The sequence below is a fragment of the Loxodonta africana genome, chromosome 18 (assembly GCF_030014295.1).
Source record: "Loxodonta africana isolate mLoxAfr1 chromosome 18, mLoxAfr1.hap2, whole genome shotgun sequence".
NCBI lineage: Eukaryota > Metazoa > Chordata > Mammalia > Proboscidea > Elephantidae > Loxodonta > Loxodonta africana.
The window spans coordinates 23,902,689-23,915,450 of record NC_087359.1 but is presented as its reverse complement, the minus strand read 5'-3'; the positions used below and the strand labels follow the sequence as shown (position 1 = coordinate 23,915,450).

The 12,762-nt window shown below is 36.7% G+C and overlaps 1 protein-coding gene across 4 annotated transcripts in view; it reads right to left on the bottom strand.

The window, feature by feature from the left end:
- Nucleotides 1-12,762, bottom strand: part of ABCA9 (ATP binding cassette subfamily A member 9) — an 81,432-nt gene that overhangs the window by 27,515 nt on the left and 41,155 nt on the right. For all 4 annotated transcript variants that reach the window (XR_010318309.1, XM_003417288.3, XM_064270832.1 and 1 more), the window contains 4 exons: nt 8,413-8,611; nt 6,461-6,627; nt 5,707-5,840; nt 3,813-3,950 (listed from right to left, as the gene is read on the bottom strand). Coding sequence is in view for 3 of the 4 variants with exons in the window: in XM_003417288.3 (XP_003417336.2) it covers nt 3,813-3,950; nt 5,707-5,840; nt 6,461-6,627; nt 8,413-8,611 (638 nt within the window). In the remaining variant the exon portion in view is untranslated. The remainder of the gene's footprint in view (nt 1-3,812; nt 3,951-5,706; nt 5,841-6,460; nt 6,628-8,412; nt 8,612-12,762) is intronic.

The following is a 12,762-nucleotide window of genomic DNA, read 5'->3' as shown; positions in this document are numbered from 1 at the left end:
GAACTATTTTGTTATTCTCAGAAACTGGTGCCCAATCAGTTCAGTTCAACATTTATGAAGATCCCCCCACTCTTGCCCTGGTTTTGCATCTAATGAAGGAGTAGTGAATTCCAATGCCTTCAGGGACCTGAGAGATACAAATTAATGAGTCCAGTGGATGGATGTGAGAAAATAAGAGTGATGGGGCTTGGAGAAAAATGGACAGCATACACCGTACATAAAGACATGGAATTAAAAAAATTTCAAAAACCTATGTAGGCTGGAGAGAGTCTTGGATTTTCTCAGAAGCCTTAATTTGATCTAAGATCAGTTGTGTCACTGCAGTAAGTCATCTGAGAACACAAATCATGAGTTTTGGGGTCTCCTTACTTCTCTCTCCTCTTGGAAAAAACAAACAAACCCGCTGCCATTGAGTTGATTCCATCTCATAGCAACCCTATAGGACAGAGTAAAACTGCCCCATAGATTTTCCAAGGAGCAGCTGTTGGATTCCAGCTGCCGACATTTTGGTTAGCAGCCAAGCTCTTATCTACTCATACCACCTCCTAAAACTTAGCATCATTCTGGGCCCCTCCTGCTTGGATAAGAATGTATATGTGGAGGTAAGGCTCTGGTAGGGGAAGAAAAAGCATCAAAGACCATCTCACCAAACTCATGCTGTTGTTTCTGGGTGCCTTCCAATTGGTTCTGACTCAAAGCCACCCTATGTACAAAGGAACAAAACACTGCCCTCTCCTGTGCCATTTGCAGAATCATTGTTATGTTTGAGCCCACTTTTACAGCCACTGTGTCAATCCACCTCACTGAAGGTCTTCCTCTTTTTCTCTACCCTCTACTTTACCAAGTATGATGTCCTTTTCCAGGGACTGGTCCCTCTTGACAACATGTCCAAATATGTGAGATGAAGCCTCTCTTATCCTCATTTCTAAGAAGCATTCTAGCTGTACTTCTTCCAAGATAAATTTTTTCCTTCTTCTGGCAGTCTATAGTATATTCAACATTCATCACCAGTATCATAATCCAAAGGCATCAATTCTTCTTTGCTCTTCCTTTTTTGTTGTCCAGCTTTTGCATGCATATGAGGCAACTGAAAATACCATGGCTTGGTTTAGGCACACCTTAGTTCTCAGGGTGACATCTTTGCTCTTTAACACTTTAAAGAGGTCACTTGCAGCAGATTTGCCCAATGCAATACATCGTTAGATTTCTTGACTGCTGCTTCCATGGATGTTGATTGTGATTCAAGTAAAATGAAATGCTTGACAACTTCAATATTTTCTCTGTTTATCATAATGTTACTTATTGGTCCAGTTGTGAGGATTTTTGTTTTTTTTATGTTGAGATGTAATCCATACTGAAGACTGTAGTCTTATGATCTTCATAAATATTTCAAGCCCTGTTTGCTTTTTTAGCAAGCAAGGTTGTGTCATCTGCACATCACAGGTTGTTAATGAGTCTTCCACCAATCCTGGTGCTGCATTCTTCTTCATATAATCCAGCTTCTTGGATTATTTGCTCAGTATACAGATAGAATAGGTATGGTGAAAGGATATAACCCTGATGCACACCTTTCCTGATTTTAATTTACACAGTTTCCACTTATTCTGTTTGAAGAACTGTCTCTTGGTCTAGTACTGGTTTGGCATGAGCACAATTAAGTTTTCTGGAATACACATTCTTTGCAATGTTATCTGTAATTTGTTATGATTCACACAGTTGAATGCCTTTGCATAATCAATAAGGTAAACATCTTCCTGGTATTCTCTGCTTTCAGCCAAGATTCATCTCACTTAAGCAATGATATCCCTTGTTCCACATCCTCTTCTGAACGCGGCTCAGATTTCTCGCAGTTCCCTGTCTACGTACAGCTGCAACGGTTTTTGAATTATAATCAGTAAAATTTTGCTTGCATGTGATATTAATGATATTGTTTAATAATGTTTTGCATTCCATTGCATCACCCTTCTTCGGAATAAGCACATATATGAATCTCTTCCATTTGGTTGACCAGGTAGCTGTCTCCCAAATTTCATGGCATAGACAAGTGGGCACCTCCAGTGCTGCATCTATCTGTTTGTTGAAAGATCTCAGTTGGTGTTCCATCAATTCCTGTGGCTTTGTTTTTCCCCAATGCCTTCACTGCAGCTTGGATTTTTTCTTCAGTACCATCGGTTCTTGATCATACACTACCTCCTGAAATAATTGAACATTGACCAGTTCTTTTTGGTACCCTGACTGTGTATTCTTTTTCTTCTTTTTTTGAGGCTTCCTGTGTTGTTCAACATTTTGCTCATAGAATCCTTTAATATTGCAACTGGAGGCTTGAATTTTTTCTTTAGTTCTTTCAGCTTGAGAAATGCCCAGCGTGTTCCTCCCTTTTGGTTTTCTAAGTCCAGGTCTTTGCACATTTCATGATAATACTATGCTTTGTCTTCTTGAGCTGCCCTTTGAAATCTTCTGTTCAGTTCTTTTACTACGTCATTTCTTTCATTCGCTTTACTCTACCTTCAAGAGCAAGTTTCAGATTCTCTTCTGACATCCAGTTTGGCCTTTTCTTTCTTGATTGCCCTGTTAAAGATCTTTTGTTTTCTTTATGTATAATGTACTTGATGTCATCACACAATTCATCTGGTCTTCTGTCACTAGTGTTCATTACATAAAATCTATCCTTAAGATGGTTTCCGAATTCAGGTGAGATATATTCAAGTTCGTACTTCGGCTCTCGTGGACTTCTTTTAATTTCTTCAGCTTCAGTTCGAACTTGCATAAGAGCAATTAATGTTCTGTTCCCCTGTCAGCCCATGGCCTTGTTTTGACTGATGATATTGAGCTTCTTCATCATCGATTTGACTCCTGCATTCTATCCAATGAGGTCCACATGTGTAGTTGAAGTTTATGTTGTTGAAAAAACGAATTTGCAATACAGTCGTTGGTCTTGCAATATTCTATCATGTGATCTCTGGCGCTGTTTCTATCACCACAGCCATATTTTCCAACTACTGATGCTTCCTTGTTTCCAGCTTTTGCATTCCAATCACCAGTAATTATTAATGTGTCTTGATTGCACGTTTGATCAATTTCAGACTGCAGAAGCTGGTAAAAAATTTCAATTTCTTCATCTTTGGCCTTAGTGTGAGTGCCTTCCAACCTGAGGGGCTCATCTTCTGATATATCAGACAATGTTCCACTGCTATTCATAAGGTTTTCACTGGCCAATTTTTTTTTTTTTTTTTAGAAGCAGATCACCAGGTCCTTCTTCCTAATCTGTCTTGGTCTGGAAGCTCCACTGAAACCTGTCCACTATGGGTGACCCTGCTGATATTTAAAATATCGGTGGCATAGCTTCCAGCACCACAGTAACACACAAGCCCCGCAGTCTGACAATCTGACTGGCCTCACCAATTTCATACTTTGTTTTAGTCACCTTTGTTGATTTTTCTGCTTTGGAAGATCTCTAAGGAAGGAAAATCCACAGTTTTCCAAACTTAGAATTTGCAATTCATCTCAACAGTCCCTTACTCATATCTTGGTTTATAAACAACATATAAAGTCCATGTTAGATTATACCCACCCACGGTCAGAGTTTGTGGGGCTATGCCTGGAGGGACCCACAGAGAGACACTAGATAATAACAGAGTCAATGAAATGTTAAATTTGCGTGCATGCGTGTATATGTAATGTGTGTGGTATATGTAGCATCAAATGTATTTTAAAATAAGTTCCTAAAAATTAATATGATATGATTCAGCATTTCAAGGATTTTCTTGCAAATTTCTGATGGCTCAGCAGACGTGAGATAATAGTACACTTACTTCAAAATACGTGCTTCTGTCAGTCTGAATACGTTTGGAAGAGTTAAAAATTCCAAGTAACCCATTACTAAGGATATCCATGAGGACAGGAAAACAATTCAATCTTTTGGTATTGCATGTTATTGTAAATCTGTGATCCTAAAATAGAATAAAAATGAATTCTAAGTCCTCGGAAAGCAAATACAAAATTTAATGAGTGAATATTCATTCATTCCTATGATTAAAAATCTTTCAGATTAGTGATAATACAATAAGGTGAAAGCAAAGAATGTGATTCCTCTATTATTTGACTAATTCTCAGTATACTTCCAGCAATCCAGTATTTTAGCTTCTACTTACCACAACATCAGCCATGTAGGTATTTATGCCTAAACTCTCACAAAACAAAATACCTCAAATGATTTTCAGCAGCAACACTGTAAGAACTCCACAATGCAACCTCATTTTAACATAGGAGTGTATTTTGTTTCAAAATGTGATATATTTGTTTTATAAGAATGTGTAGATGCTTGGGAAGAAGGAGGGAGGCAGCTGTTGTAATGACAGCACAGGGTCTCACAAACCCTGAGCTAGCAAGAGCAACATTGCAAGTTAAATCTCTTTAAAAATGACATATAATATGTACTTATACATTTTTTAAAACTTTGATCATTTCTTCCACAAAGAAAAAGAGTTAAAATAAATTCCTTGTCTATATTGTCCAAAATGGGTAAGTTTTGAGAAAGCATTTTTGTAATCATAAATAAATCAACAGTATTGTATCTGATCTGCTTACTTAAAGCAATGTTCATTGAAGTTGAGTGCCATTTTTTAAAACTATTTTTCTGAGCCTACTAGAAACTAACTTGATTAGAACATATCAAGGAGTGTTTTGATTGAAGGTAATTTCTTACTTTACTGTGGAAATTATCCCTGAAAACTAACTCTGACAAGCTACAAATGGTCATTTGTGATTTATACATTTAACACTATCTTCCTATCTTTTCCCGTTTGCTTACTCTAGGGATGGTCAATTCAAACTCCTAGAAGGGCTAGGCAGGTAACATAAATGAGTGAAGCAGTATGGAGTAAAGGTCAGGTCTAAATTGGATGGCTGTTTCTCAGACTTGGTCTATGGAGTTATAGTTCAAGAGAATCCAGAAATTAAAATTGTGTGTGAAATATATCAATTTTTAAGTGTTGCCAAATAAGGCAGCCCATCCCACATTGAATGAGTATATTAATCACCTGCAGATCTTAATAAATGCAGATTCTAACTCAGTAGGTCTGAAGTGGGACCTGAAGTTCTGCATTTCTAACAAGTTCCCAGATGATCCAATGATGATGGTCCATGAGCCTACTTTGAGTTGCAAGAAACTAAGTCTTTTTTTTTCAATCATCAGTTAGGTAAACATATTTACTGGAAGATTTGACTTACTCGTGTAAAGTTTAGCAGCTAGGCCTTGAGCTTTTGCCTTTCAAAAATCACACACACGTACAAATCTACTCAAAAAAAATTAAGTGTCCAGTATTAATTCTTGGCAACTGGAATGGTATTCACAATAGGCATTATCAGATATATGTTTGGAAGTTACACTAAGATGTCATTTGAATTGAAATCCAGTTGCTTGGATTTAAATTAATTGTTAAAATGGAATCCAGGTGATAATAAGATTTTAATTATTAACTGTACCATTGTATATAATTCAAATAAAATTAAACAGCATTTCATTTTCTGTGATTATAATGGAGACCTTGGGCAAATAATTGAGACCCAGCTTCTCCTATAAAAAAAAGGAAAAATAACCCATTTGTTTGAATCAAATTGGCCTTTTATGTCTGTTGATAGATAGTATTCAAATTTTCCTTTTGAACTCTATCTTTGATGATGTGCAAAAATCAGAGTCCAACATACCCTTTCATCACCAGACACAATGATAGCACCATTATATGATGGGTCATCTGTGCCATTTCTAGTTCCAAAAGCATCCACTTCCAAAGCTATGTTCTGCCGCCTCAGTGAATGAATAAAGTTATTAATGCTTGACCCTACCATGAAGGTAAAGAAAAAGCAAAAATAAAATAAAATGGTAAGTAATCTTAAAAAAGAAAAAACCTAACCGATGTCACTGAAAGCATTCCACAGTCACTTACTGAGAATTTTCTTAGCATAGCAGATCTGGAGCTGCGGTGTTAAAATTGCTTCTGATATCATGGATAGGACAAAGTCGCTTTACCTAGAACCTAGGCATTTACTTACAATTTATGTTAGCATAAAAATATTAATTCCAGTTAACATTGTATTCATTGTAGATATTCATTTTCTATCTCCTAATAAACTTGGTAGATTTTTCCAGAGCCCAGGAATGCATAGACTTACAAAATGGATACCAAAAGCTTCAAAGAGCAGTCAGTGAGTCACCGTCCTAAAGCCCCCCTGGTTGCTTTTTGCAATGAATTTTACAGCTTAGATAAAGTTGAAAAAGTGTGTTTCTAAAAGAACTCTTCCATCTTGTATTTTTTTGTTTTTTAATTAATTTCCTGTTTTGGTCTCATTAAGTGCCTTCTAAAACACACAGAAGTTATTTTGTCTTCATGGTTTTTGTTTTCTAGAAAATCTCTCGACCAGAACAACATTTTTGCACTTTGCATTTTTGCGTCATGTTCACCTGTTTTATTGATGACCAATAAATCAGTCAGATGGTCTTGTGGTGGTTGTCCTGGTGAGAGGAAGTACATATCAGGAGATAGCCCCCAAGAATAACTTTTTTGATATAGTTCATAGAATAGATGTTCCAAAAGCTGAGGGAAAAAGCTAATTCCAAAAAGCAACAACCTGCATGGAGGAAAATGTAAAAGAAAAAATTCATCTATACCAATTTTTGTAGGTTTTTTCGTCATAAGCAGATAACAAATATTATGTTCGAAATAAATTATAAACACTAACCAAACATATGAATCATGCCTTTTCCCCCTTGTTCTTTCTAAAATGAGATGGTTCCTACATATCTGTAGTTGGTCTTTCTCTCCAAATAATCTTCTTTGGACATTTCATTGAGGCTTTGCTGATGACAACTCTTAAATCTTTCTTGCCAATGCCTCCTTCATTGCTCTGCTTTGGTCCTGTGCTTCTTAATTTTGCTGGACCACTGGAACCTGGCATATCACCAACACCCAAACTTACTATATACTCTGAATCTGTTCCTCCTAATTCCTCTAAATTACAACATTTGGGTTCCAAAGCTCAGTTAACTTTAATTCATTTCTCTCTAAGTCCATTTTATAAAAGGTTGAACCTTTCTATCATATTACCATTATTGCTTGCCTCCCAATCTTCTATTTTCCACTTTCCAAATTTGGGCCTTTATTATTTCTTTCCCAACCTCTTTCAATATCATCTTAAATGAATGTTTTCACTGCCTCCAATGTCTACTATTTCCAAACCATTTTAAACTGTTACCCAGTTAAGCTTCTTTGTATTGTGTGCTAATTATATGAATATCCTTTTCATAATTAAAAAAACAAACAACTTACTCATTGTTCATGAAGTTCAAACTCTTTAGCTCTATGTAATATATTCTCAAATTACTTTTACTTTTTCGTATACTCTGTGTTGCAATTAACTTAGATTAGTAACAGGATTTCATAGTCCTCACGTATCCCCAAGCTCAGGACTTCTCTCTCTGCCTGAATTTCCATCCTTCGTACTCTGCTATGAGTCAGAACTGACTTGATGGCAACGAGTTTTTTTTTTGTTTTTTTTTTTCTCTGCTTAGCTAAGTATGTTCCATTCTGCTACACCAAATTCAATTCTCCCTCATGTAAAATTCTTTCTCTGATGCTCATAAAAAAAAAAAGAAAAAATTTTGATGCTCATACTTGGACATAATTCCTCTTTCATTGAATGGTATAGTTTATAGGGTTGTCTATTTTGTATTATAGTTATTTAGTGTGCTTCTAATCACCCACACTCAATGGTGTAATCTCATGTCTGATTTATTTTGGTATATTTTAAAAACATTTAACACAGAGTACTGTACAGAGGGTCTCACAGATATTTTTGAATGAATGAATGTCTGCAGTGGAGAGATAGGCTTAAGCAAGGGGGCAGTGCTCAGTGAAGAGGTTAAGGTGTATAGGAATGTATGAACCACTCAATGGACCCCAGATTGTGGTGTGAAATCTTTGCAAAGCCTAATACAGAGCTATTTGAAGGGAAAGGGGTAAAGCTTTAGGATGAAATCTAAGTGATAGCTTCCATGTACTTTGAAGAACTACCTCAAGCTTCTGATAAGCACAGGCTCTTGTGAAATTTTTATGAGTCTTAATTTTTATATCTTTTAACTATACCCACCTGAGCAATTTTAAGTGATAACTTCCATGTGCTTTGAAGAAGGACTTCAACCTTCTGATAAGAACAGACTCTTGTGAAAGTTAAAAAAGAGTCCTAATTTTTAATCTATTTTAAATATACCCACCTGAGCAATTAAAAATTGGTTTCTGTGTTTAAAATACCACACACAGTTGCTGAAATTACACAAGTTTTCTCTTTTAATGTTTTGCGCTGTTGAATTATTTTTAGTGCACTGACCAGACAAATCAAAAACACTCTGATACTCACATGGTCAACAGGCTTTTTCTTTCATTCTTTAACTTTAGGAAGCGAACTTTTGCTATTGCACAGACCTGCTGCCTCCAGAGAGACATGCCATTGATTTCTTTCCTTGATTCACTGAGAGAAGACAAAGCTTGTTCCAGGCCAACAAGGCTTCCCATGTCTTTTGCCCCATCACTTTGTACCTGTCTCCAAATTCCAATGTCTATAAAACACAAAACCAGTAAATTGTAAAGTGTGACTTTAGGTGTACATTTTTAGCTTTTCCTATGCTCATCTTTTTGCTAAAGGGTGCTGGAGTTATTAGAGCAACTGCTGAAGAAATGGGAAAGAAGCAAAAAATAATGGTACAATAGAAGAAAATCTTGTGTTTTCTAAAAAACAAAGTTCTGTATCTTCAGTTTTAAAGGACTTAATTAATTCTAGGAAAATCAATGAAAAGAAACTCATATATAGACAACCTAGAAAAATCTTTTGATTACAAAAGATAAACCATTGTAATATTTCTAACCAAGGGGAGTTAGTATGTATAACAACTTCCCCATGCCTCTCCAAGAACATGGAAGTGGTAGAAACAATACAGCCTTGGTGAAAACAAGATAAAAGTTACTAGAAAACAAGTTAAAAGTTTTTTGAATAGGAGCCTAGAAAAACTGATTAACTCTAGACTTCACTGGAAAGCTACGTGTACATTAAAAGTTAGATGTAAGCACTGAAAAAAGATGTCGAGTATATAACTTTAGAAGTGCATAAAATAAAGAAGATAAAAAATGCTCAAAAAAAAAAAAAACCCAGGAAATGACAAAAATGAAAATAAAAGATCACAATTAAGAGTAAACACAGTAAATGATAGTGAACCAGAAACCAGGAAATATCATAGAAGTAATCAGAGAAAAAAGACAGAATATATTACAGGGAATGACAATAAGATTGACAACAGATCTTTTAATAATAATAGAATCCTGAGGCTATTGGTATAATGCCTTCAAAATGCTACAAGAAATATAACTGCCAACCTAGAATTCTGTTTTAATTTTCTCTGTAGCACTTATAGTTTGCTAATATTATATTCTACCACTTGTCTGTCAGTTTGCCATGCTGTAGTGGCTTGCTTGTTGCTGTGATGCTGGAGTCTATGCCACCAGTATTTCAAATACCAGCAGAGTCACTTATGGTGGACACGTTTCAGCGGGGCTTCCGGACTAAAACAGACTAGGAAGAAGGACCTGGCAGTCTACTTCCGAAAAAAATTGACTGGGGAAAACCTCATGAATAGCAGCAGAGCATTGTCTGATAAAGTGCCAGAAGATGAGCCTCAGATGTTGGAAGGCATTCAAAATATGACTACGGAAGAGCTGCCTTCACAAAGTAGAGTCGACCTTAATGCCATGAAAGAAGTCAAGCTTTCAAGACCTTTATTTGCTGATGTGGTATGACTCAAAATGAGAAGAAACAGCTGCAAACATCCGTTAATAATCAGAACATATAATGTACAAAATACGCATCTAGGAAAATTGGAATTTGTCAAAAATAAATGGAACATAAAGGTCAATATCATAGGCATTACTGAGGTGAAATGAACTGGTGTTGGCCGTTTTGAATCGGACAACCCTATGGTCAACTATGCCTGGAATGACAACTTAAAGAGGAATGGTGACACGCTCATCATCGAAAAGAACATTCCAAGATCTATCCTGAAGTACAACTCTATCAGTGATAGAATAATATCCATATTTCCACAAGGGAGCCCTGATGGCACAGTGATTAAGACTTCAGCTGCTAACCAGTTGCTCCTTAGAAACCCTATGGAACAGTTCTACTCTGTCCTACAGGGTCACTATGAGTTGGAATCAACTCAACGCAAGGGGTTACAAAGACGACCAGTTAATACAACTATTATTCAAATTTACACCACAACCACTAAGTCCAAAAATGAAGAAACTGAAGATTTTTACCAACTTCTGCAATCTGAAATTGATCTAACATGCAATAAAAATGCATTGATAATTATTGGTGATTGGAATGTGAAAGTTGTCCATTCAAAGAAGAAGGTTCAGTAGCTGGAAAATACGGCCTTAGAGATAGAAATGACACCAGAGGTTGCATGAGAGAATTTTGAAAGACCAGTGACTTATTCATTGCACATGCCAGTTTTCAACAACATAAACTGGGACTATACATGTACACCTCGCCAGAAGGAATACGCAGGAATCAAATTTATTAAATCTGTGGAAAGAGACCCTGGAAAACTTCAATATCATCAGTCACAACAAGGCCAAGGGCCGACTATGAAACAGAACATCAAACGTTCATATGCAAGTTCAAGTTGAAGCTGAAGAAAATTAAAACAAGCCCATGAGAACCAAAGTACAACCTTGAGTATATCTCACCTGAATTTAGAGACCATCTCAACAATAGCTTTAACACATTGAACACTAATGACAGAAGACCAGATGAACTGTGGGATGACATCAGGACATCATAAATAAAGAAAGCAAAAGATCATTAAAAAAACAGGAAAGGAAAGGCCAAAATGGATGTCAGAAGAGACTGTGAAACTTGCTCTTAAACACAGAGCAGCTAAAGCTAGTGGAAGAAATGATGAAGTAAAAGCTGAACAGAAGATTTCAAAGGGCTGTTCAAGAAGACAAAGTATTACAATGAAACATGCAAAGACCTGGAGTTAGAAAACCAAAAGGGAAGAACACACTTGGCATTTCTCCAGCTGTTAAGGACTGCAGAAAAAATTCAAGCTTCAAGTTTCAGTGTTGAAGGATTCTATGGGCAAAAGATTCAACACCATGGGAAGCATCAAGAGCAAATGGAAGGAATACACAGAGTCACTGTACCAAAAAGAATTGGTTGACATTTCAACCATTTCAGGAGGTAGCATATGATCAAGAACAGATGATATTAAAGGAAAAAGTCCAAGCTGCACTGAAGGCATTGGTGAAAAATAAGGCTCTAGAAACTGACAGAATACAAATTGAGATGTTTCAACAAACCGATGCAGAGCTAGAGGTGCTCACTCATCTATACTAAGAAATTTGGAAGACAGCTACCTGGCCAACAAACTCGAAGAGATCTGTATTAGAGCTCATCCCAAAGAAAGGTGATCCAACAGAATGAGGAAATTATCGAACAATATCAATGCTACAAGCAAGCAAAATTTTGCTGACAATAATTCAAAATCAGTTGCAGAGTACAACAAGGAACTGCTAGAAATTCAAGCTGGATTCAGAAGAGAATGTGGAATGAGGAATATGGTTACTGATGTCAGATGGATCTTCGCTGAGAGCAGAGAATACCTGAAAGATGTCTTCCTGTGTTTTATTGACTATGCAAAGACTGTGTTGTTCATAACAAATTATGGACAATATTGTGAAGAAAGGGAATTCCAGGACAGTTAATTGTGCTCATGTGGAAGCTGTACATAGACCAAGAGGCAGTCGTTCGAACAGAAAAAGGGGATACTGCTACTGTGTGGAATAAAATCAGGAAAGGTGTGCATCAGGGTTGTAAACTTTTGTCATACTTATTCAGTCTGTATACTGAGCAAATAATCCAAGAAGTCGGAATATATGAGACAAATGTGACATCAGGATTGGAGGAAGACTCATTAACAAACTGTATTATGCAGCTGACACAACGTTGCTTGCTGAAAGTGAAGAGGACTTGAAGCACTTACTGATAAAGATCAAAGACCACAATCTTCAGTATGGATTACGCCTCGACATATAGAAAACAAAAATCCTCACAACTGGAGCAACAAGCAACATCATGATAAATAGAGAAAAGATTGAAGTTGTCGAGGATTTCATTTTACTTGGATTGACAATCAACACCCATGGAAGCAGCAGTCAAGAAATCAAATGACGTATTGCATTGGGTACATCTGCAAAAACCAAAGGTGTCACTTTGAAGACTAAGGTGTACCTGACCCAAGCCATGGTGTTTTCAGTCGCCTCATATGGACAATGAATAAGGAAGACCGAAGAAGAGTTGATGCCTTTGAATTAAGGTGTTGGTGAAGAATACCGAATACGCCATAGACTGGCAGAAGAGTGAACACTCTGTCTTGGAAGAAATACAACCAGAATGCTCCTTAGAAGCAAGGATGGAAGACTTTGATTGCTGTGCTTTGGACATGTTATCAAGAGGGACCAGGCCCTAGAGAACATCATGCTTAGTAAAATAGAAGGTCAGTGAAAGAGAGGAAGACCCTCAATAAGATGCACTGATACAGTGGCTATAATTATGGGCTCATGGGCACAGCAATGACTGTGAGAATGGTGCAGGACCGGGCAGTGTTTTGTTCTGTTGCATGTAGGGTTGCTATGACTGGACGACACCTAA